At 35.7% G+C, this 23,722-nt stretch overlaps 1 protein-coding gene across 3 annotated transcripts in view; it reads left to right on the top strand.

Annotated features, from left to right (window-relative positions):
- NF1 (neurofibromin 1) overlaps positions 1-23,722 on the top strand; it is a 200,159-nt gene that overhangs the window by 34,631 nt on the left and 141,806 nt on the right. For all 3 annotated transcript variants that reach the window (XM_021718895.1, XM_021718894.1, XM_021718893.1), the window contains 4 exons: positions 3,744-3,875; positions 13,789-13,923; positions 17,857-17,970; positions 23,040-23,119. In XM_021718895.1, coding sequence (XP_021574570.1) covers positions 3,744-3,875; positions 13,789-13,923; positions 17,857-17,970; positions 23,040-23,119 — 461 coding nt within the window. The remainder of the gene's footprint in view (positions 1-3,743; positions 3,876-13,788; positions 13,924-17,856; positions 17,971-23,039; positions 23,120-23,722) is intronic.

The following is a 23,722-nucleotide window of genomic DNA, read 5'->3' as shown; positions in this document are numbered from 1 at the left end:
CGTCATACGTTCTCTTTTTCCATGGTTCTTTAGCCAGTTCACACATTTTTAAAAAATGATCACATTCTCAAATAAGATAAGTTTTACTGATGTGTTTTTGAGGGTTTGTGTATAAATAGTAATGAATGGTGTTTGAAGTTTTATATTACTTTTTTGAAACATACTCATACTCGATTCATAAGTACTGTGCTTACATATCTAAAATATTTTACTGTTGCTTTTTAGGAAATCTTAAAGTATATCCACTATTTGAATTTTGTTATGATGCAAGTTTTTAGCAGCTGCTAAAATGGTACTTATACTGTCACCTTTTTTATTATGATGTGCTATAAGAAGAATTTTAGTTATGAGATCTGTGTTATATATTTAATCTTCATAGGCTTTTAAAGGTTAAATTAGATATGTAATTGTGAAATGTAAAAGGTAATATACACATACATGAACCAATTATTTTAACCATCACTGGTACGTGCTATAGCTGGTTTAGTACTTTATTTCTAGTTTTCTCTTATGACAGTTTATTGTAGTTTACTTATAGATAGTTCACATATTGAGAGTGAAATTATCTTTTTCTACTGAGTGGTTGTAGTTGGAGGGTTATTTCCAAGGCATTTGAAAATTATTTAGGCCGGGCTCGGTGGCTCAGCCTGTAATCCCGTGCTTTGGGAGGCCAAGGTGAGTGGATTGCCTGAGCCTGCGAGTTCAAGACCCGCCTGGGCATCTTGGCGAGACTTCATCTCTACAATAAAAATCAAAAAATTAGCCGGGCGTGGTAGCGCACACCTGTAGTTCCGGCTACTTGGAAGGCTGAGGCGGAAGGATCGCCAGAGCCCAGCAGGTCGAGGCTGCGGTGGGCGGAAGCGGCCACTGCACTCCAGTCTGGGTGACAGAGTGAGACTCCAACTCAAAAAAAAAAAAAAGAAAAGAAAATTATTTAAATAATCTCTACTGTAATTTCTACATAGTTTGGTCATAATATATGAATATTGCCATTTGGCAATAAACTTAGTATTTTCAAAGAAAAAAGTACATCTTTTAATTGACCGCTTTTCAAAAAGGACACATTAATAACTGATTAAAATACTAAATTTTTTAGCAACCATGTGATGTCAAGTTTTTGTGCCTATTTTATTTGAAAATGTATTTTTTAAAAATGAATGAATATATTGAATGAATATATATGAAAATTATGACGATCCCTGAATCTTAAACCTTAAAGTTATTTTTCAGGGTGCACCTGGTACCAAAATACAATTTCAACAGCTAGCAAAATAGCACAGTGATTTGGACAGGATGTTCTATGGCATGCATATCTCATCAGCTTAGCAGTTTCTGACGAGATTTTATGGGATCTGTAGGATGATAAGGACCTTTTATTCAGTGTCCTTTGTAATTATTTGTTGTTTTGAGCTGATTAACACAAGCTGTATGGTTTAGTAAATATAAGGAAATCAAGTTGCATTGGTTGTTTTGGGAAAGTCAGATGATCAAATTACCCAGAGTTTGAGGAATCCATTTTATAACCAAACTAAAACTTGGTCATTTGTAAGAACTAGATTAAATAAAGTAAGAATTGAGGGAAAAGCATAAACAACCATTATGTTAAAAAAAAAAAAAAAAAAGCATTTATTTCCTCACAGCTTTGGAATCCCATCCTGAGTGGAGTTCAGTATTCAAACTGTGTAATAAACTGGCTTTGTATTTTACTATCCAATAAACAGAGTTTGTAACCCATAGTTTTGATTAAGATAATATAACTTGATGCTAGGCAAAATGTCCTGAGAACTATGAATGAAGAAATGAAATGCTAAGATTTTAATTAGCATAGTTTTGAAAAAGAAGGAATCTGGGAATGGAATGCGAAGCTATTAAGTCCCTCTTATCTCTATTTGAATATGTTATCATTCTTCCAGATGTTTCTTATAACAGGAGTATTATAAATTGGAAGCCTGTATTTTAAGTCATTCCACTTCATACAAACTCTGCATATGTAGTGAAAATTCATCCAGTTATTTTTATATTAAATGATAGACAAACTTTATAGATGTAGTGATTTTTATAGTTGCAATTTTTTGTAATATGTCAGTTCATTCATTTAAAAGTAAAAGGTAAAGATACACCTTTAAATAAAATAGGGACTAAAAACAAGACATCAAAGCTACACAGGTTAAATTGAAGTAGAAAATAATTCTTTTAAAAATAGGCTGTCAGCCGGGCTCGGTGGCTCAGCCTGTAATCCCGCGCCTTGGGAGGCTGAGGTGAGTGGATTGCCTGAGCCCGTTGGTTCAAGACCCGCCTGGGCAACTTGGCGAGACCTCATCTCTACAATAAATCAGCCGGGCGTGGTAGCGCGCGCCTGTAGTTCCAGCTACCTGGAAGGCTGAGGCGGAAGGATCGCCGGAGTCCAGCAGGTCGAGGCTGTGAGACTCCAACTCAAAAAAAAAAATAAATAAATAAAATAAAATAAAATAAAATAGGCTGATTGTGGTGGCTCAAGCCTGTCATCCCAGCACTTTGGGAGGCTGAGGCAAAAGGATTGCCTAAGTCCAGGGGTTCAAGATCAGCCTGGGCAACTGTGAGACCTCGTCTCTACAATTAATCAAAAAATTAGCCAGGCGTGGTAGCACATGCTTGTAGTTCTGGATACTTGGAAGGTTGAGGCGGAAGGCTCGCCTGAGCCCAGTAGCGGGATGCTGGAGTGACTGTGAGCATGCCACTGCACTCCGGCCTGGGTGATGGAATGAGATGCTAACTCAAAAAAAAACAACCCAAAAACATTCAGCCAGGTGCAGTGGCTCACGCCTGTAATCCCAGAGCTTTGGGAGGCTGAGGTGGGAGGATTGCCTGAGCCTAGGAGTTCGAGACCAGCCTGGGCAACTTGATGAGACCTTGTCTCTTCAATAAATCAAAAAATTAGTCGGACATGATGATACACAGAAGCCTGAGCAGAAGGATCACCTAAACCCAGCAGGTCAAGACTGTGGTGGCTATGAGTATGCCACTGCACTCCAGCCTGGGCAACAGAGTGAAACTCAAAAAAAAAAAATCCTGAATCGTACCCCACATCTTTAAAGTAAAATATTTAAAAAATTCAACTAGCATCAGATTGTCATTGTTGATGGTGATTGTTAGTCTCCAATGTATTGTGCCATCATTGCATCTCAATTTACGATTATGTTTACTTACTAATAGCTTTGTCTCATTTACTAATTTTATGTTGTAATTTTCCTTGTTTGTGAGCATATTAGTAATGGTTTTCCGTATATCCTTTCAATATTGTGTTGAACCACTAATCTCTTTTCATGTTTTAATAATAGCATTATTATCCAGGAAAGTATATGCCATATATGCATGTATAGATATGTAAATACAGAAATTTATATAGAAATTGTATAAAACATTAAACTTTAAAAAAAAGAAAAAGATTGGCTACAGAATTACCTCTCTAAAGGCCTTTTCCCCCAAATTCATTAGCTTATCAGTGAGAAAAGATAGCTCATATACACATGCTCATGAAGTGGACAATTTGTCTCATGCTCATTGTTATGTTTTAAAATATAACATGTATGGGTTGGTGTTTGAATTAAAGACATCATTTGAAGACTTCAAAATCATGGTGTGTGTTTGCATGGTCTTAGAAGGTTTCTGCCGAAAGGATGAAACTTAAAACTACAGTGATAATCAGAGCATACAACTCATGTGATTTTGTGCTTTTTTTTTCTTATGGTCTTTATTTTCTCCAGTCTGCATTGGATTGGTGGCCCAAGATTGATGCTGTGTATTGTCATTCTGTCGAACTTCGAAATATGTTTGGTGAAACACTTCATAAAGCAGTGCAAGGTTGTGGAGCACACCCAGCAATACGAATGGCACCGGTAAGACACGTGAGGAGTTTTGAATCTTACCTTCTTTCAATTGCATTTTTAGTGTCTTTATTGTATTTGAGCTGCTTTGATTATTTTAGAGAATCGAATGAGTCCTTCCTTTTCTATGTTGTGGTGTGTTGTATATTACTGAATCCTATTAATGATTGTTTTCCACTGTTTCAATGAGTTGAACTTATTTTTCTTAGAGAGAATTTTTAAATAAAATGCTGATAGAGTCTTAATGAATCTCACATTTTCTTCTCTTTTTAAAGATTCTTTTTCCTTTAACTTTTCTACATGAATGAAAATATTTTGATTACCTTTTGGGGATGATTAAGAGAAGCTGACTCCTGGGTTAGAGTGAAGGTTCCTGTTAGTGCACATTTTAGCTCACCAGTTGCTGAGTATTTCACATAGGAAGTTAGGAATAAAATTTAGAATTTTTATATAAAATTTAAAAATTTCATATTTCAGCAAATGTGCTCTGAGCATTTAAAAATGATAGGCACTTTGAAATTGAAGTTTGACTATGTTTAAACTTAAAAGCAGACTGTTTTCAAATTAGGTGTTCTAACAGATTATTTCTCTTAATATGTAACTATAAACTCATGGAATCAATTTAAACCAATAATTATGGGATTGTATAAATCATTTCTTGGTGTTTATGTATAGCAAGAGTATTATACATGGCTACTCTTGACATTGATTGGTGGTGCTTTGTCTTCTGCTTCTTATTTTCTATTCTTATTGGCTGCTGTCGCTCACATGATCAGATGCCAACCAGTCACTGTTTTGCATGGCAGTGGGCTTCTGTGGCTGTAAGTATGACCCATTGTAACTACCTCAGAAAAGTCCTTGGTTTCTTTGACTTTTCTGTGTATAGTTACCATTATAGTCACATCTTGTCATTTCAAATGAAAATGTAGCATGTCTTCACCTGTTGGTTTTATCTAGTACATTAGTCATTTCACACTTAAGAAATAATATAAATAGCATCCTCCCTGGCATGCTTCTGTTTTTCCAAGTTCCCTTAGTCAGTAAAATATTTTGATTTTATATAGTTGTGGTTCACTCTTATCCAGTTGTCAGTAATTATTTCTGAGGATTGTTTATGTTAGATATTCAAATAGAGAAGTTATATATACCATATATTTTGGGATTATTTAACCTAAAAAAATTATAGCCAAAAGATCAGCGCAGTGTTATTTTATTAAGTATATTTCAGAATGTAAGGTTATTTTTAGGTGAGTTTTTATAATGCCAAGTACTGAATTTTTTTTTAAGTTGAAAAATTTTCAAATAGATATAACTTGATTGAAGAAGAAAGCATAAATAATAGCTATTTAAATGTTATTTAATTAGATACCTCTTTTTCAATTAGAAAATTACTTGATATAAATTGTTTAAAAATATTTATTGACCTATTTATTTATTCCAGAGATCTTCTGGGAAATTAGAACTTATTTGACTTTTCATTTTGACTAACTTTTCTGGTAGAAAATGAATGGCCTTCAATAACAGGAATTGGTGGAAGGTTAATATTCGTTTTCTATTTAACTTTAATATCCAGTTTACCAGCTCTCTATAATTTGCTGTTTATGAGGACTAAAAGGAAATGAAACTAAATAATTCTTTTGAACAAAGACAATCTAGTCTGAAGATGTTCTCATTTAGAAGTTATTTTGCTACTTAGCCATAATTATTAACTGATTCTAAACTACATATTATACTACTGATCATTATTTTATAAAAGCCATAGCTAGAGAGAATTTCCTCTTTTGGCCTAAGGATACCTGTGATAAAAATTTAGTTTTTATATCTAATTGTTCTCTGGCAATATCAATATACATTAAATTTTCAAAATCATTCTTAAGCTTCTTATTTTTGTGGGGTTTTTTGTATGTATATATATTTGTTCATCTTGGCTAAAGGACAACTTTCTGACTGATATTTTTATCAGAGAAAATAATTGGCAGATTAATATGAACTGATATTTTAGAATAAGGACATTTTAGAATTTCCTCATTTTAGAATGTCACTCCTCATAAACTTGGTGGGTTAATAGTCAATTAACAGATATGGAAGTATGGATTACTTTTGTACAGGGCAGTCCTGTGCATTGTGGCGTGTTTAGCAGCATCTCTGGCCTCTACTCACCAGTTGCCAGTACTTCCCTATCCCTACCCCCTCACAGTCATGAAAACCAAAAATGTCTCCAGACTTTTTAATGTGTCCCCGAGGGAATAAAATCACCTCCCGTTGAGAATCACTGCGTTACATGATATGTTCAGTGGTTTGTCACTCATTTGTATTGCCTCAGATGATTTGGGACTCTAATAAACCTGAGCCTTTAGCTTGCTGCAGAAGTAGCAATCAAGAAATTCAGTTTGTAAAAAAAAAAAAGAATCTATGTTTCAAGGCTTTACAACCACTTGTTGGAAAGAACTATTTGAAAATTTTCTCTTTAACCAAGATAGACTCATGTCTCTCTCACTTCCAGCCATATTGATTCTTTTGAAGTTATTTCTTTTAAATTTTTTGTAGAGACAAGGTCTTGCTATATTGCCCAGGCTGGTCTGGAACTCTGGCCTTAGGTGATCTCCTGCCTTGGCCTCCCGAAGTGCTGGGATTACAGATGTGAGTCATGCGCCTGGCCTTCTTTTGGAGCTCTATAAGAAAACTTATGATTCTTCCACAAGGCAGCCCTGCAGATACAATGTTATCCTGTACTCCTAGGGTTCTTTTTATTTTTATACAGTTTTAGGATTGGAAGAGATTTTATTCTTTTAGCCTTCTTTAAAAATGTCGTGTGTTTGGTTTGTTTTTATGGCTAATGCAACTGAGGACCAAATAATGTTAAATGAATTATAGTCTCTTGGTTAGTGAATGGTCAGCTAGAGTTAGTTCTGAGGTTTCTTGATACTCAGTCCAGTGTCTTTATCAGTTCTTTAGTTGTCTTCCCTCACTAGTAAGTTAGCTTGATGAGAGCAGAAGTTTTATCTGGCTTGTTCAATACTGAATTCAGAGCTCCTAGAACAGCATCTGGTACCTACTAGGTGTTTATTGTGTATCTGTTGAACGCATGAATGATTTTCTTATTTGACCTGGGTTCAAAACCCTCTTCCATCTGGTTTGCTTCTCTTCTAGAAAGACCTACCTAACGAAATTTCTAAAAACTAAAATGGCATATTAAGTTCTGATCCTAGTGTTCCAGATGTGGGGTTTTTTTGGGGGGGTTTTTTTGAGTTGGAGTCTCACTCTGTCTTCCAGACTGGAGTGCAGTGGCCGCTCCCGGCCACCGCAGCCTCTACCTGCTGGTCTCCAACGATCCTTCCGCCTCAGCCTTCCAGGTAGCTGGAACTACAGGCACGTGCTACCACACCCGGCTAATTTTTTTTTTTTATTTATTGTAGAGATAAGTTCTCGCCAAGTTGCCCAGGCAGATCTTGAACCCGCGGGCTCAGGCAATCCACTCACCTTGGCCTCCCAAAGGCGCAGGATTACAGGCTGAGCCACTAAGCCCGGCCAGATGTGGTTTAATAAATAAAAACTATTAGCCTACTGTGTTTGGGCACTGTGTTTCTATTAACTCATTCACAAGCACTGATATGAATTCATGTCGTTCCAAATTCTGTTCCTGGCTGTCACTGACATGAATTTGCGTCTTTGCAAATTCTGTTTCTGAATGCTCTTACATTGTCACATATATGTGTTAATTATATTTTGCTTGAAAATGAGTAGTCAGGCAAGGAGAAAGTTAATTGAGATAATTATCTTATATTGACTGTGCAATGTTGTTATTGATTTATGTAGTTGGTAAAAATTGCAAGTTGGTCATTTTATTTCGCTTAGTGTTGTATACCTGTATTTTAATATTTCAAGGCTTTCATACTTCAACATTAAGAATAATTTACAGCCAGGCTCTATGGCTCAGCCTGTAATCCTAGCACTTTGGGAGGCTGAGATGGGTGGATTGCCTGAGCCCGTGGGTTTGAGACCAGCCCGGGCAACTTGGCAAGACCTCATCTCTACAACAAATCAAAAATTAGCCAGGCATGGAAGCACGTGACTGTAGTTCTGGCTACTTGGAAGGCTGAGGCAGAAGGATCGCCGGAGCCCAGCAGGTCGATGCTGGGGTGGCCATGAGTGTGCCTCTGCACTCCAGCCTGGGCAACAGAGTGAGACTCCAATTCAAAAAAAAAAAAAAAATTACCATAATTATGGAAAATGAAGATCTATATATTGATAAGATTTCTGAGGTCCAAGGTGAATCTAGTGAACTTATTAAGTGATAGTGAGACAGTGATGTAGTGATGCAATGTGAATGAAGAAATATAACGCAGATAATGTATGACAGTGAATCTAGTACTGGTGAGAATGAATCAGACATTGAGTGGACTAAATATGATCCAAAAAGAAACTTAGAAGTGTTTATTGGTAATCCCGGTGACAAGGTATTTCCAAATGCTCCTCAAAGTATAATTGAAGTTGTTGGACTTTATTGGAGATGATTTTATGGAAATGATTGTAACTGAAACTGTATTATGATCAGATGCACCACAAATAAAAATAAAAATAAAGGTGGAGTGATACTACAGTGTCTGAGATGAAAAAATTTCTAGCATTAAATATTTTGATGGGACAAGTGAAGAAAACTACAATACATGATTATTAGTCAAGATGTCCATCAATTGTGATGCATTTCTTTTCAAAAATAATGTCATGAAATATAGTTCTACAAATTTTGAGGTTTTTGCATTTTTCCAATAATGAAGAAATACAGTCAAATCCAAGCAAGTTATACAAAATTGAACCCGTAATAAATTATGTTTTAAATAAATTCAACACCATGTACAAACCTGAGCAAGAACTTTGCTTGGATGAGTCCATGATGCCTCATCATGGAAGACTCTTTTCAGGTTTAAAATCCGAATAAAAATACAAAGTACAGAATGCTAGTCAGAGTGGTGTTTGAGGCAAATACTGGATATATCTGCAACTTTCAGCTGTATTGTGAAAAAGGTGACAATTTAGAAAAGGCCATTTCACTTGTGCTTAATGACAGAAGTTTGTGGCAACTAGCTTCAGATTTCTTTTATTTTCATCCACTACCAGTGGTAGGACAGTGAAAAATTTGCCAGTCTCAAATGTGTTAATATACTTTAAGATTGTATTATTATTTTATATTCAACTTTTAGTTATTTTAATTGTTTGATCTTTTTCATATCAATGTTGAACCATGACTTTTCCTTCTTTGTACTTTTGTAGTATGTTTTAAAATGTGAAATGTTTGTCTCAGCACTAGTCATTTATTTTAAAACTAAGATCTGCTTTTGTAAAATTGAAATTGTCAATAATAGAAATATGAATTTTCACAAATATGTACACTTTCTCATTACTTTTCATTTTAAAGAGGACCCTGGCTTAGCAAATGCTTCTTCCATGTCTGTAATTCAGTCATGGGGTCTTAATTAACTTAACAAGTGGTTTGGGTCCTTGATAGATATCTGAAGTCTGGTTTATAAATTTCTTTCCAGGCATGACTGCCTCTCTTCTTTGGCCAGATCACAAGAACCAGCTTGGATCTCTATTAATATCTGCAGTGTGAAAGATCAGTTAATAAATTAATTAATTTTTTTCTTACATTACTAATTAAGAAATACAGTTCTTCTTTAACAAGTTATTCCTGACTTTATATAGCCCACTAATGGTCATGAAACTAAAAAGGTATTTGAGTTGAATAGATAGGTTAACATTTCTCCATTCTTATGTAGGCAGCCATGCTGGAACAAAATTTACACACTGATACTTGAGATTGAGTGACATATTTAAATTAGGATAGTCATACATTGCCTAACAACAGGGATATGTCCTGAGGAATATGTTCTTAGGTGATTTTGTTGTTGTGCCAAAATCATACTGTACTCACACAAGCCTAGATGGCAGAGCCGATTATATACCCAGGCTATGTGACATCTATAACCTAATGCTCTTAGGCTGCAAAGCTGTACAACATGTTACTGTACTGAATACTGTAGGCAGTTATAACAAAAGGGCAAGTATTTGTGTACCTAAACATAGAAAAAGTACAGTAAAAATATGCTATTAGAGAAAAAAATGGTATACTTGTATAGGACACTTACATGACTGGAGCTTGCCGGCTTGGAAGTTGCTCTGAGTCAGTGAGTGAGTGGTGAGTGATTATAGAGGCCTAGACATTCCTATAGACTTTATAAATGCTCTACACTTAGGCTGAACTAACTATTTTTTAAGAATTTCTTCAATAATAAATTAACCTTAGTTTACTATACCTTTTAAAATTTATGAATTTTTAATTTTTTAAACTTTTGACTCTTGTAATAACACTTAGCTTAAAAAAACACATTGGACTGCTGTACAAGAATACTTTTTCTTTTCTTTTTTTTTTTTTTTTTTGAGTTGGAGTCTCACTCTGTCGCCCAGACTGGAGTGCAGTGGCCACTCCCGGCCACCGCAGCCTCGACCTGCTGGGCTCCGGCGATCCTTCCGCCTCAGCCTTCTGAGTAGCCGGAATTACGGGTATGCGCTACCACGCCCGGCTGATTTTTTGATTTATTGTAGAGATGAGGTCTTGCCAAGTTGCCCGGGTTGGTCCCGAACCTGCGGTCTCCCAAAGTGCTGGTATTACAGACTGAGCCACTAAGCCCAGCCAAAATTAAAAAATTTTTAAAACTTGTTGACTCTTGTAATAACACTTAGCTTAAAAAAACACATTGGACTGCTGTACAAGAATACTTTTTCTTTTCTTTTTTTTTTTTTTTTTTGAGTTGGAGTCTCACTCTGTCGCCCAGACTGGAGTGCAGTGGCCACTCCCGGCCACCGCAGCCTCGACCTGCTGGGCTCCGGCGATCCTTCCGCCTCAGCCTTCTGAGTAGCCGGAATTACGGGTATGCGCTACCACGCCCGGCTGATTTTTTGATTTATTGTAGAGATGAGGTCTTGCCAAGTTGCCCGGGTTGGTCCCGAACCTGCGGTCTCCCAAAGTGCTGGTATTACAGACTGAGCCACTAAGCCCAGCCAAAATTAAAAAATTTTTAAAACTTGTTGACTCTTGTAATAACACTTAGCTTAAAAAAACACATTGGACTGCTGTACAAGAATACTTTTTCTTTTCTTTTTTTTTTTTTTTTTTGAGTTGGAGTCTCACTCTGTCGCCCAGACTGGAGTGCAGTGGCCACTCCCGGCCACCGCAGCCTCGACCTGCTGGGCTCCGGCGATCCTTCCGCCTCAGCCTTCTGAGTAGCCGGAATTACGGGTATGCGCTACCACGCCCGGCTGATTTTTTGATTTATTGTAGAGATGAGGTCTTGCCAAGTTGCCCGGGTTGGTCCCGAACCTGCGGTCTCCCAAAGTGCTGGTATTACAGACTGAGCCACTAAGCCCAGCCAAAATTAAAAAATTTTTAAAACTTGTTGACTCTTGTAATAACACTTAGCTTAAAAAAACACATTGGACTGCTGTACAAGAATACTTTTTCTTTTCTTTTTTTTTTTTTTTTTTGAGTTGGAGTCTCACTCTGTCGCCCAGACTGGAGTGCAGTGGCCACTCCCGGCCACCGCAGCCTCGACCTGCTGGGCTCCGGCGATCCTTCCGCCTCAGCCTTCTGAGTAGCCGGAATTACGGGTATGCGCTACCACGCCCGGCTGATTTTTTGATTTATTGTAGAGATGAGGTCTCACTGCCCAGGCGGGTCTCGAACCCGCTGGCTCAGGGAATCCACTCACCTCAGCCTCCCAAAGGCGTGGGATTACAGGCTGAGCCACCGAGCCCGGCTCTACTTTTTCTTTACGTCCTTATTCTGTAAGCTTTATTTTAAAAAATTTAATCTTAATTCTTAAAACTCTGTTAAAAATTAAGGCAGAAGCACACATTAATCTAGGTCTTCACTGGGTCAGGATCTTCAATATCACTGTCTTCCATCTCCATGTCTTTCCCACGGATAGGTCTTTAGGGAAGATAGCACACATAGAGCTGTCATCTCCTGTGGTAACAATGCCTTCTTCTAGAATACCTCCTGAAGGACCTGCCTGAGGTTGTTTTACATTTAACTTTAAAATATATATATAAGTAGAAAGAGTACACTCTAACAATAAAAAGTGTACTATAGTAAAGACATAAACCAATAACAGTCATTTATTATCATTATCAAGTATTATATACTGTATATAGTTGTATGTGCTATACTTTTATATGACAGGCATCACAGTAGGTTTGTTTATACCAGCATCACCAAAAGCACATGTGCAATGTGTTATGCTTAGGCATTTTAATAGCTGTGATGTCACTACACAATAGAAATTTTTCAGTTCTTTTACAGTCTTATGGGGCCACCGTAGTACATGCAGTCTGTATTGACTGGAATGTTATTATATAGCTTGTGACTCTGTTCACTCTTTTTGGAAATGATTACTAAGTAAGGAATGATTCAGTGATTCTTAAATCTGCAAGTTGTTCTCTGATCTTGTGTTCCTGTGCAATGGCAGCATCAGGGAAGAACAGTTTGATAGATACACTTAGTTACATCATGGTAAATACATTTCCTCCATGAACGCTTCATCTTGTTCTTAGGTGGAACACCTCAATTTAGATAAATGAGAAAAAATTTAACACGAGCAAAACAATAAAACCAGGATTGATTAAATACATTTGATAGGACATTTGCCTTGGGAGTTATAAAAGCAAGCACTATTTTTAAGTTTTGCTATTTCTTCTCTGTAGGGTAATTCTTGAAAATAAATGTGTATATTGCATAGCTATTCTTCTCCACTGAGGATCAAAAAGCCTTCGGTCTTCTTGGGCATAATAATAAATTCATTTTTATAACTAAACATTGAGGATAGTTGATGCATATTATAGATATGCATGTCCACTTTTTAACTTTGGAAGATGGTCTGTTTACTTGGACTTTTTTTTATCATGGGTGCACAGATGCTACTTAGATCTATGCTCACATAAAGACATTCATTTCAAAACCAGATTTTTTGTGTCCTTTTAAAGGGAAAAATGAAATGCTTTATAAGAATAGAGAGAAGGGTGATAAAAGATGCAGAGTATCACTGTTGGATTTTTGGTTGAATAGTGTCCATAATTACTTTAGTTCATCATAGTATGATGAAACATTTTCCATAATTTAATCTTTCTCAGAGTTCTCTTTTTGTCTTATGAATGTTCTTCAGACAAATGTATGCCTTCTGTAACTTGAGAGAGATGGAATGCTGTAGAAAGAAAAAGCAAAATTTACAATTAAACTGTTAAATACAGAGATTGCCTGTATAACATATTTCATCAGTTCTAAGAAGCACTTATTTTACGTTTCTCTGAGATTTCTCTGAAATTGGGGATGTGTCTTATTTTGTGTGGTGTCTTGCAATTGACAGTGATTTTTTCTTTCTTTTTGGGACATCAAATAATGATGCATCTTAATGTTGATAATTGTGGATTCTATGAAATATTTGTATGTATGTGTGGGGAATAGTGTTGTTAATTGAGTTTCCCAGTGTGTATATCTGTGAGAGCTGTAGGCCAAATATTTTTTCCCTTATGTGTTCATATTTTGGAAAATTGTTTTTACATAGGATTTTTTTTTACAACCTGATATTAAGCTTTAAGCATTTTAATAGCTTTTCATTAAGTTTTACTAGACTGATTAAGAATGATATAAGTAGTACAAATTTTTTAAAAAGCTCTTTTAAGCTTCATTATGTTAACCTTGTGCTTTTGAGTATTTCTACTAATACCACACATTTAGTGGTATAAAATATCTGTTTATTTTTCCAAGACTTTTTTTTAATAATAAATTCCCTTTAAAAAGGTGGATAGCTATTATTCTTAGTCTTACATCTGAGTCTTACAAGTTGATACCATGTTTTTGTTCTGTTTTTAGAGTCTTACATTTAAAGAAAAAGTAACAAGCCTTAAATTTAAAGAAAAACCTACAGACCTGGAGACAAGAAGCTATAAGTATCTTCTCTTGTCCATGGTGAAACTCATTCATGCAGATCCAAAGCTCTTGCTTTGTGTAAGTATTTTTTTTTAATGAAATGCCTCAAAATTGTCACACTAACTTAATTTGGTTTAACTGAAATGCCAAGACCGTGTGGACTGTTGTTAAAGAACACTGAAGTGATTCTTTCTGATCATACCTGAAACCTAAGACACCCCTAAGAAAGCTACCTTATGGAAAATACTAATATAATTAGATCAGATTTCTTCATCTTTCTTTTTAATTTCCCTTATCAGTAAACTAAAATCCTTTGAGATCTTCTGTCCTCACCCTTTTATTAGGTTACATAATATTCGGGTATAATCCTGGGATGGAATTGGAATAATGAAGCAACCATAAATCACTTGTGCTTTCTATTTCTTACACCACTGGTTCTCCAGTTACTATTGCCAGAAGTTTAGCTCTTCTGTTCCCCTTTCTGTTATCAACCTTTAATTGTCATTGGCTCTACCTGCAAATACTGTGTAAGGAACAGAAGGAGCTGAGTATGATGACTTATACCTGTAATCCCAACACTTTGGGAGGCCAAGGTGGGAGGATCACTTGAGCCCAGAAGTTTGATACCAGCATGGGTAACATAGTAAGACCTCATCTCTACAAAAAATAAAAAACTTAGCCAGGCATGGTGGCAGGCGCCAGCTACTTAGGAGGTTGAGGCAGGTGATTACCTGAGCCCAGGCACCATGATCATGCCCCTGTACTCCAGCCTGGGTGACAAAGTGATACCCTGACTTAAAAAAAGAAAAGAAAAAGAAACAGAAGGAGATGAAAATTGTTGTGATTAGTACTCAATTATTGTCATAGATTTGCTCTTACTGCCTCAGGTGGTATTAGATTCCTAAGAACATGATTCTGGAACACAGAGTAATTCAAGCTAATGTAAATAATATAAATGAGTGATAGTTAAATGGAGTGGTTGAAAGCATGGGCTCTAGAGACAGACTACTTACTAGCTATGTGATTGGGGGAACTTAGTTTTCTCATCTGAAATCTTGGGATAATAACAGTTACTACCTCAGATTGTTAAGAAGATTGAGCTGCTTAAAAGGCCGAGGCAGAAGGATCGCCTGAGCCCAGCAAACTGAGGCAGCAGTAGCAGTGATCTTGCCACTCCACTCCAGTCTGGACAACAGAGTGATACCTCAAGACTTCAACTCCAAAAAAAAGATGATTGAAATAGTATATATAATGCTTTTAGGAACAATGCTGGGTGCGTAATCACTAAATAAATGTTAGATGTTAGCTATCATTCTTATTAATAAGATACAGTTAACACTAATATTACAAATGCTCCAAATACAAGAGTTGTATAATTGTGAAGTTCATAGGATGATATATTTAACCTTTGTTGAATTTCTCCAGTCCCTGGAGAGCAGATTAGGCAAAGTTTCTTTCTGCTTTGTTCAGAAACAGACTTTTTGAGTGCTAAGGTGCTTTCAATTTTGATGGCATGTTTTTCAAATTACTATAATATGGGGTTAATGGTTAAATGCCTATGGCTTCAAGAGTTCTATGAAGCCCCTGAATTTTAAAAAATGTGTATGTATGAATAATTTTTCTGGAGAGAAGAGAGAACATAGAATTCCCAAAAGGATCAGTGTCACCACAAAAAGGCCTATGATATTTTGAACTCTTTGGAAAGCCCATTCAAAATTGGAAGTCTAATACAATAAATAGATATTTTTCATAGAAAAATTTCATAAAATCTGTCAGAAAAAGTATTGTGTGTCGCAAGCTATTTGTGGCATTATTTCATCATAAGAGTCACATAATATTAGCATCACTCTGTTTACATGGCTATAATTCAGTTTCAAAGAAGGTATCAAGCTCATTGATGCCTTTGTGTTAAATATATTCATATTCAAAGAAGAGTTTAAGTAAAACTTGTTGTTTTCCAAGGGTCATTTAAAATGAAAATTATTTTCTTTGCTGCCATCTAGTGGTCAGTAGCTTTTCTCAAAGTAACCATAAGTACGTGAAAGATTCCTTGTAAATATTTAATCATTTTGTATTTTTATTTGCCTTTGATTAAAATTCTGTACCTTAGTAAATAAGAAGAATATAGAAATAATTGTTAAATGGTATCAATCTTGGTATTTTTAAAGTAATAAGACTTCCATCTTATTACTCTCAGTTTTTCAAACCTCCCAATTGCTTGGCTTGCATCATTTCTTACAGGCCTCGACATCATTTATCTGCACTGGAGATCTTAACATTGCCCTGCCCAAGTTAAAACCTTTTATTGAAATCATTCTTGCACAAAAGACCAAGTTCCAAGTAGATCTACAAGGTCATGCAAAGTCTCCTACCTACCACTTCATCTACATCTAGCATTCATTACATTTTTCTTTGTCTTCTCTATTCATGGTGGCCTCTCTTTCGATTCTTCTATCATAGTCCTTCATATCTGCCCTTGCACTTGCTTTTTCTTCTGCCTAGAATCTGTTTCCTGCTACTCTTCATGGTCATTCCTACTAATTTTTAGTTATTATTACTGCCTAAGGAAGCCTCCCTGACCAGGCTGCATTCCCCTATTATGGACTCTCATAGTAGCATGTACCTTGATCCCTGTTACCTGATTTGCAGATTTATGCTTGTTTTGATTATTTTACAGATGTTGTCACCCCATGAGACTACATGCTCATGGAGAGTGGGAAACACATCTTTTTTAATTGTTGTATCTTTGGTGTTCAGTAAACATCATTGGTTATGAATAAATTAATATAAGTGTCAGGAAATGGGCCTATAGTTTTGAATTACAGATATAATAGGGTGAGGGCTTACCTTAGTCATTATAATGGGGAAGAATCTGTAGTTAGCAAGATAAAATGTGGACAGAAGTTGTATTGACCTCAGTTAAATGAAGTGCAAATAGTTCTTTAAGTGTAAAAAGATGCTTCTGCATTCTGAGAAACATTTTAGTTTCTTTAAATTGATAGGCATTCACATTTATATGCAACATGAATTTTTGTTGCTTAGCATGCTATGTTTTTCCACAATGGAAAGAACTGACATATGGGTATCTGGAGGTGTGGATTCTATCCCTCCCTTTGATACCAGCTGTATAGATTTGGGCAGGACCTTGTTCCTGGGCAAGAGGACTGTACAGGATAACCATGCGGTCTCCATCCAATATGTATATTCTTTGCCTTTGATCACAATCATGTATAAGCTCAACCAGTAAGTTCCAAACCAGAGGTATATTATTTAGCCAGCATATTACTTGTCCAAAAAATTATTTACCCCTCATATTATTGATATAATTTCTTAATGGAAAAGCTAGTACTTAGTTTGTTTCCTTTTCATTAGAATTTTCCCAGATATTATTCACATTAATGGACAAGTATAGATATGGATTAAGAGAATTCCTAACAAAAGCAGGTTGTTTTCATTTTTTAAAAATTATGTTGTTTTTTGTTTGTTTGTTTGTTTTGAGTTGGAGTCTCACTCTGTCGCCTAGACTGGAGTGCAGTGGCCGCTCCCGGCCACCGCAGCCTCAACCTGCTGGGCTCCAGCGATCCTTCCGCCTCAGCCTTCCAAGTAGCTGGAATTACAGGCATGCGCTATCATGACTGGCTGATTTTTTGATTCATTGTAGAGATGAGGTCTCGCCGCCCAGGAGGGTCTCGAACCCGCGGGCTCAAGCAATCCACTCACCTCAGCCTCCCAAAGGCGCGGGATTACAGGCTGAGCCACTAAGCCTGGCTAAAAATTATATTGTTATTTTTCTTGGGATATGATCCATATACCATAAAATTCACCATTTTGAAGTTTGCAATTCAGTGGCTTTCAGTACATTTACAAGGTTCTGCAACAATCACCACTATCTAATGTTAGAACATATTTATTATCCCTAAAAGAAAGCAGATATCCTTTAGCAGTTGCTCTCCATTCTTTCTTCCTGCGAACTGATGTTTTTTTAAATGGAAGTTCCTTTTTTCTTTGCAGAATCCAAGAAAACAGGGGCCTGAGACCCAAGGCAGTACAGCAGAATTAATTACAGGGCTTGTCCAGCTGGTCCCTCAGTCACACATGCCAGAGATTGCTCAAGAAGCAATGGAGGTAAGAGGAAAATGAATTCTAGGCTCTTGAAGGGAAGATTGTAATTATGTACCTTTTTTAATGTTCCTTTAGTGTATGGTTTCTTTGAGTAATAGGTAGATGTCATTTCTGGAAATGATATGTTTGTGACTATCCTTGCTTTATAAAGCTTCATGGAGAGAGAAGGGTTTTACTTTTTTTATAACATCAGTAGAACAACACTGCACAAATTCTTATGCTTAGTAAAAGAGTTCAAGATTTTCTAATCACAGGTGACTTTTTGAATTTTTAAAATATGTATTAATTTTAAAAATTGAAACGTAATTCGCATATCATGAAGTTCACCATTTTAAAGTGTGGATTTTATATATTCACCGCTATCTAATTCCAGAACATTATCACCCCAAGAAGAAACTCGTCATCCTCTCATTCTCCCAAGCCTTAGCAACCTCTTATCTGTTTTCTGTCTCTATGGATTTTCTTATTTTAGACATTGCATATAAATAGAAACATACAATATGTGGCCTACTATGTCTGGCTACTTTGACTTAACATAATGTTTTCAAGGTTCATTCATATTGTGGCATGAATCAGTGTCTCTTTCCTTTTTATTGCTATATATTTCATTGTACGAATATTGATTTTGTTAATCTAGTCATCAGTTCCTAGACATTTGGAGTTGTTTCCACTTTTTGGATGTCGTGAATAATGTTGCTATAACAATTTGTGTCAAAGTTTTTATATGGACGTATCTTGTATGGATATATCTAGGAGTGAAATTGCTGTGTCAAATGGTAACTCTGTTGAACTTTTTAGGAACTGCTGAACTTTCTTCCAAGGCTACTGCATTATTTTATATTCCCACTAGCAATGTACTTCTGCATTCTTGCTGACATTTGTTATCGTTTGACTGTTTGATTATCTGTTTTAGTAGGTGTGAATGCAGTTGACTTAAAAAAATTTTATGTATTGATTACTTAATGAATATGGTTTTAATTTAAATCAATTTTAGTGAGGCATAATTTACATTTAATAAAAGAATATTTCTAATCACCACAGAAAGTTCCCTTGTGTCCTAGGGCAATTAATGCTCCCAATGCCTGTCCCAGACAGCCACCTGTTTGATTTCTGTCACTCTAGATTAGTTTTGCCTGTATAGAAGTTCATATGAATGGTTAGATAATGTATCTTTATTCGTATGCTTTCTTTTTTTTTTTTTTTTGAGTTGGAGTCTCATTCTTTCATTCAGACTGGAGTGCAGTGGCACACACTCACAGCCACCCCAGCAGGTGCTAAGCTCCAGCGATCCTTCTGCCTTAGCCTTCCAAGTAGATGGAACGGCAGACGTGCGCTACCATGCCCGGCTAATTTTTGATTTATTGTAGAGACGAAGTCTCGCCAAGTTACCCGGGCTGGTCTCTGACCCACAGAGTCAGGCAATCCTTTCGCTTTGGCCTCCCAAAGTGCTGGGATTATAGTCTGAGCCACCAAGCCTGACCTTGTATGCCTTCTTTCACTCAGCAAGTTTTTAAGATTCATTCGTGTGTTGCAATGTATTAGCTCCTTCCTTTTGATTGTTGATGAAGTATTCCACTGATGATGATCCATCCCACAGTTTATTCACTTCTTGATATTCACTGAGGTAGACATACCCATTACTCCAAAAGTTACCTTGTGCTCCTTGGTAGTTCCCCCTCCTAACTTCTCTCCCTACCCTTCTTGTCCCTTGTCTGCCCCCTTGCCTTCTTTGCAACTAATGACCTGCTTTCTGATACTATAGGTCAGTTTGCATTTTACGTAAATGGAGTCACAAAATATATACTTTTTGTCTATCTTCTTTAAGTCAGCTTTAGTATTATGACATTCATCTGTGTTTTTGCACGTGTCAGTATTCCCTTTTTAAAAATTCATGTTTTCTTATGCTGCATGGTGTTCCATTGTATAAATATAGCACAGTTTGCTTACCTGTTGACAGATATTTGTGTTGCTTCCAGTTTTTGGCTATTACAAATAAATCTAGAAAGATCATTATAAATAAATCTATGTGTGGACATATGCTTTCATTTCTCTTAAGTAAACACCCAGGAAAGCAAAAATCTTACTGTGTGGTGTTTACGTTAGGTACATCTTAAATATAAGGACACTGGAAGATAGTGCAAGGACAGAATAATATACCACACAGACACTAACCCAAGAAGGTTGGTGTAATATGTAGATCCAGAGTTTAAAGCAAGGTACATTACTGGAGATGATGAGGGGCATATTATTATAAAGGGATCCAGTCCCTCCAGAAAATAAAACTCTGTGTGAACCCGATAGCAAAGTTTCAGAATATAGAAAGCTTCAAAATATAGAGAGCAAATCCAGTTATAGTGGGATGCTTGAGCATACCTTTCTTAAACTCTGAAGCAAAAAAAAGGTAAAGAGTAGGAGATTTGAATTACATGATTATCAAATTTGTCCTATTTCACACATATAGAGTACTATACTCAAGTACACATGGAGCTTTGTTTTTAAGTACATATGGAACAATTATTGTATTCTGAGCATGAATGAAACAACGCTCAACAATTTCCAAAGGATTGAAATCATTCAGAATATTTTTTGTGACCATAATGGAATTAAGTTAGAAATCAATAACAAAAAAATTTCATGAAATGTCAAATGACTATACTATGTTTTCATTCATACTCTACTAGTATTATATTAATTAGTATAACCACCATTAAAATTGTTTTGCAGGCTGGGCTCGGTGTCTCAGCCTGTACTCCCAGCACTTTGCCTGAGCCCATGGCTTCAAGAACAGCCCGGACAACTTGGCGAGACCTCGTCTCTACAATAAATAAAAAATTATCCGGGTGTGGTAGTGTGTGCCTGTAGTTCCAGCTGTTGGAAGACTGAGGCAGAAGGATCGCTGGAACCCAGCAGGTCGACGCTGGGTTGACTGTGAGTGTGCCACTACACTCCAGCCTGGGTGACAGAGTGAGACTCCAACTGAAAAAAAAAAAATGTTTTGCGGTATCTAAATATGAGTTAGCAATTCCATGTATACGTCCAACAGAAATGCATATTTGTGTTTACCAAAAGACACATACAAAAAATTAACAGTATAATTTCTAATAACCCTTCAAAACTGGAAACAATTCAAATGTATCAACAGTAATCTAGATAATTTTGGTTATGTTCAATCAGTTGGATACTGTGCAACAATGAAGAAGAATGAGCTGCTAAATGCAAAATATGGATGAATCTCACAGACATTGGGTGAAAATAGCCAAACACAAAGAGAACGTGCTGTATGATTTGTATATAAGGCTCAAAAACAGGCAAAATTAATTTGTGGTAATGGAAGTCAGAACAATGGCTGCCTTTGTGAAGGGCCAGTGACTGGGAGGGTATGTATAAAAGTCTTCTGGGCATTTATAATGTTGATCTGGATAATGATGGGGGTGTATACTTTGTGAAAATTCATTGATTTGCTACCTTACTGTACTTACTGTATGCTCTAGTGAAAATGTTTATTTAAAATACTTTAGCATTCATTATGTAATTATTGCTTATATTTGTGTACATTGATATTGGTCCTATAAATTGGTACAATACTTGCCTTCTTTTTGGAAGGCTATTTGGCAGAAGTTATACAGTATTCCAGTTTTTTGTCCAAATAATTAAATTTCTATGATTTTTAAAAATCTTGTGAATACAACTTAAAAGGAAAAATCTTCACATGTAGATGCCTATTGCTTTCATTTATAATAGGAGAATATCAGGTGAACTTTAAATATTCACTAGTAAGAGAATGGGCTAGTATTCAATAACAAGAGAATGGTATTTCAACTTGGTGACCTGTTAAACACTCATTAAAACCTGTCTAGGTCACACGGCAATCTGAAAAAATATTTATGAAGTGTTAAGTGAGTATGCAATGTTTATAGCTTTGTTAAAATATATGTGGAAGATTTTTTTAAAAAGGGAACATGAAAAGAAAAACAGTCATATTAAGGCTGGGAAAAGGCTAACATTTTCTCTTTTTTTTGAGTCGGAGTCTCACTGTGTTGCCCAGGCTGAAGTATAATGGCACAAGCGTGAATATGTTTGAAATAAGATAATATAGGTCTGATCTTTATATAATTTATAACTTTTGGAGTTACAGAGTGGTCCAAGGTTAGACGTTTACATGTCTTTCCCTAGCATGAGGCAGGTTATCAGTGCAGATATTTGCAGCTCATGCATTTTGGTTTGGCTTTAAGAGAAGGAATCTGTTTTCATTACCTGTTCCAAATAGTGTTTTGTTCGAGTTTTAAGAAAAGGTTTTAAAAGATAGGAAATCATCAAATATGTTGCTCAAGGATTGAAAGAAATGTGCAGAACTCAACAGTATTTGGGAGGGGAGGCAGGAGTCTTTGTGGCATTGGAGTTAAGGTAGGATCAGTTAGAAGGAAGAATCTACATTTTACTCTTTGTATATTTAATGGTTTTAATTTCAGTAATAATAGTGTACATGTTAGTTATACATTTTAGATGGATTATTTAATTTCTGTTAATGTTCTGTGAGCCAAATCCCAATGTTCTATGGTCAATTGAAATACTTCAGGTGAATAATCTGCTATGAAATGCAAAGTTTGTTTTGCTTCCTCTCATTTTTGAATTTATCTTTTCTGTTGCAAAAGAATTTGTGACAAGCAAGAGAATCTTCACTTTTATCTTTGGCTGTGTGCATTAATTTGGGTGAGCCCTCCTTGTGTGGAGATTAGCATTTTGTTCCACAAAGTTCTTTAATGGTTTATTGAAATTATGTTGTTTCTTAAAGCAGTTTTTATGGTTATATATTGTTTTATTTAACTTCATATGTGCATGCCATATAGAATAAGAATGATAGAAGTAAAGTGATTTCTTTAGGTATGTGTATTATTCCTTAGAAATTTGTGTTCTCCAGCATTTTCTCTTTTAATTTTTACTGTATGTTGAGGCTGTACATGAAATAGCTTAATTTTTTAGTACTTGTAAAGTAAATACTCCAGTGTTATGTTTACCAAAAAATGTTTTGAGTAAATCTTCTCTCTCTCCCTTTTTCTTTTTTTTTAATTCAGGCTCTGCTGGTTCTTCATCAGTTAGATAGCATTGATTTATGGAATCCTGATGCTCCTGTAGAAACATTTTGGGAGATTAGGTATTTGCACTTTTATTTTTTAATGCAGTTTTTGTCTTTATTCACTCTACAGTGCTTAGTTTATTGTAAAACTTTACTTATACCTCCAGAGGTTTTATGATTTTATTTGACTTGAAATTATTAGAATATTTCTTGTTTTAACTGTAAGAAAAATATCACAGCAATTTAGAAAATAAGTTCTTAAAAGTAGCACTTAAGTTTTTCATCTGTTATAAGTACTGTCGTTTGGTATATTAGCTTCTGTTTCAGATTTCTAAGTAGTAACTACTGTGTTTTTAATAAATTTTCACAATAATAAGCCTAAAATAACATCTTGTAACATTAATCTTTTAAAAATTTTTTAAACTATGATTTTTGATAAATTTTCCATAATACTAAGGCTTTTGATGAATAAATTAATAATGGACATCTGCGTAGAAGACAAAAATATCTATTGAATGTTATAGTCTATTTTCTAGGTTATATAAATTATTAACCTTTCAAAGCATAAAGTTACCGCATTAAGGAAAGTGTAAGTGTGCAAACCAAGTTTGCCATTATCCTATGGAAATGGGCACGCCTGTTACTGCTGAATTAAATCTTAAACTCTAGTGCAGTGCTCTC

Source organism: Carlito syrichta, unplaced genomic scaffold (assembly GCF_000164805.1).
Source record: "Carlito syrichta isolate Samal-C Ts95f unplaced genomic scaffold, Tarsius_syrichta-2.0.1 Scaffold313978, whole genome shotgun sequence".
NCBI classification, from domain to species: Eukaryota; Metazoa; Chordata; class Mammalia; order Primates; family Tarsiidae; genus Carlito; species Carlito syrichta.
Note: the sequence above shows the minus strand (reverse complement) of the source record. Positions and strands in the feature narration are given on the sequence as shown.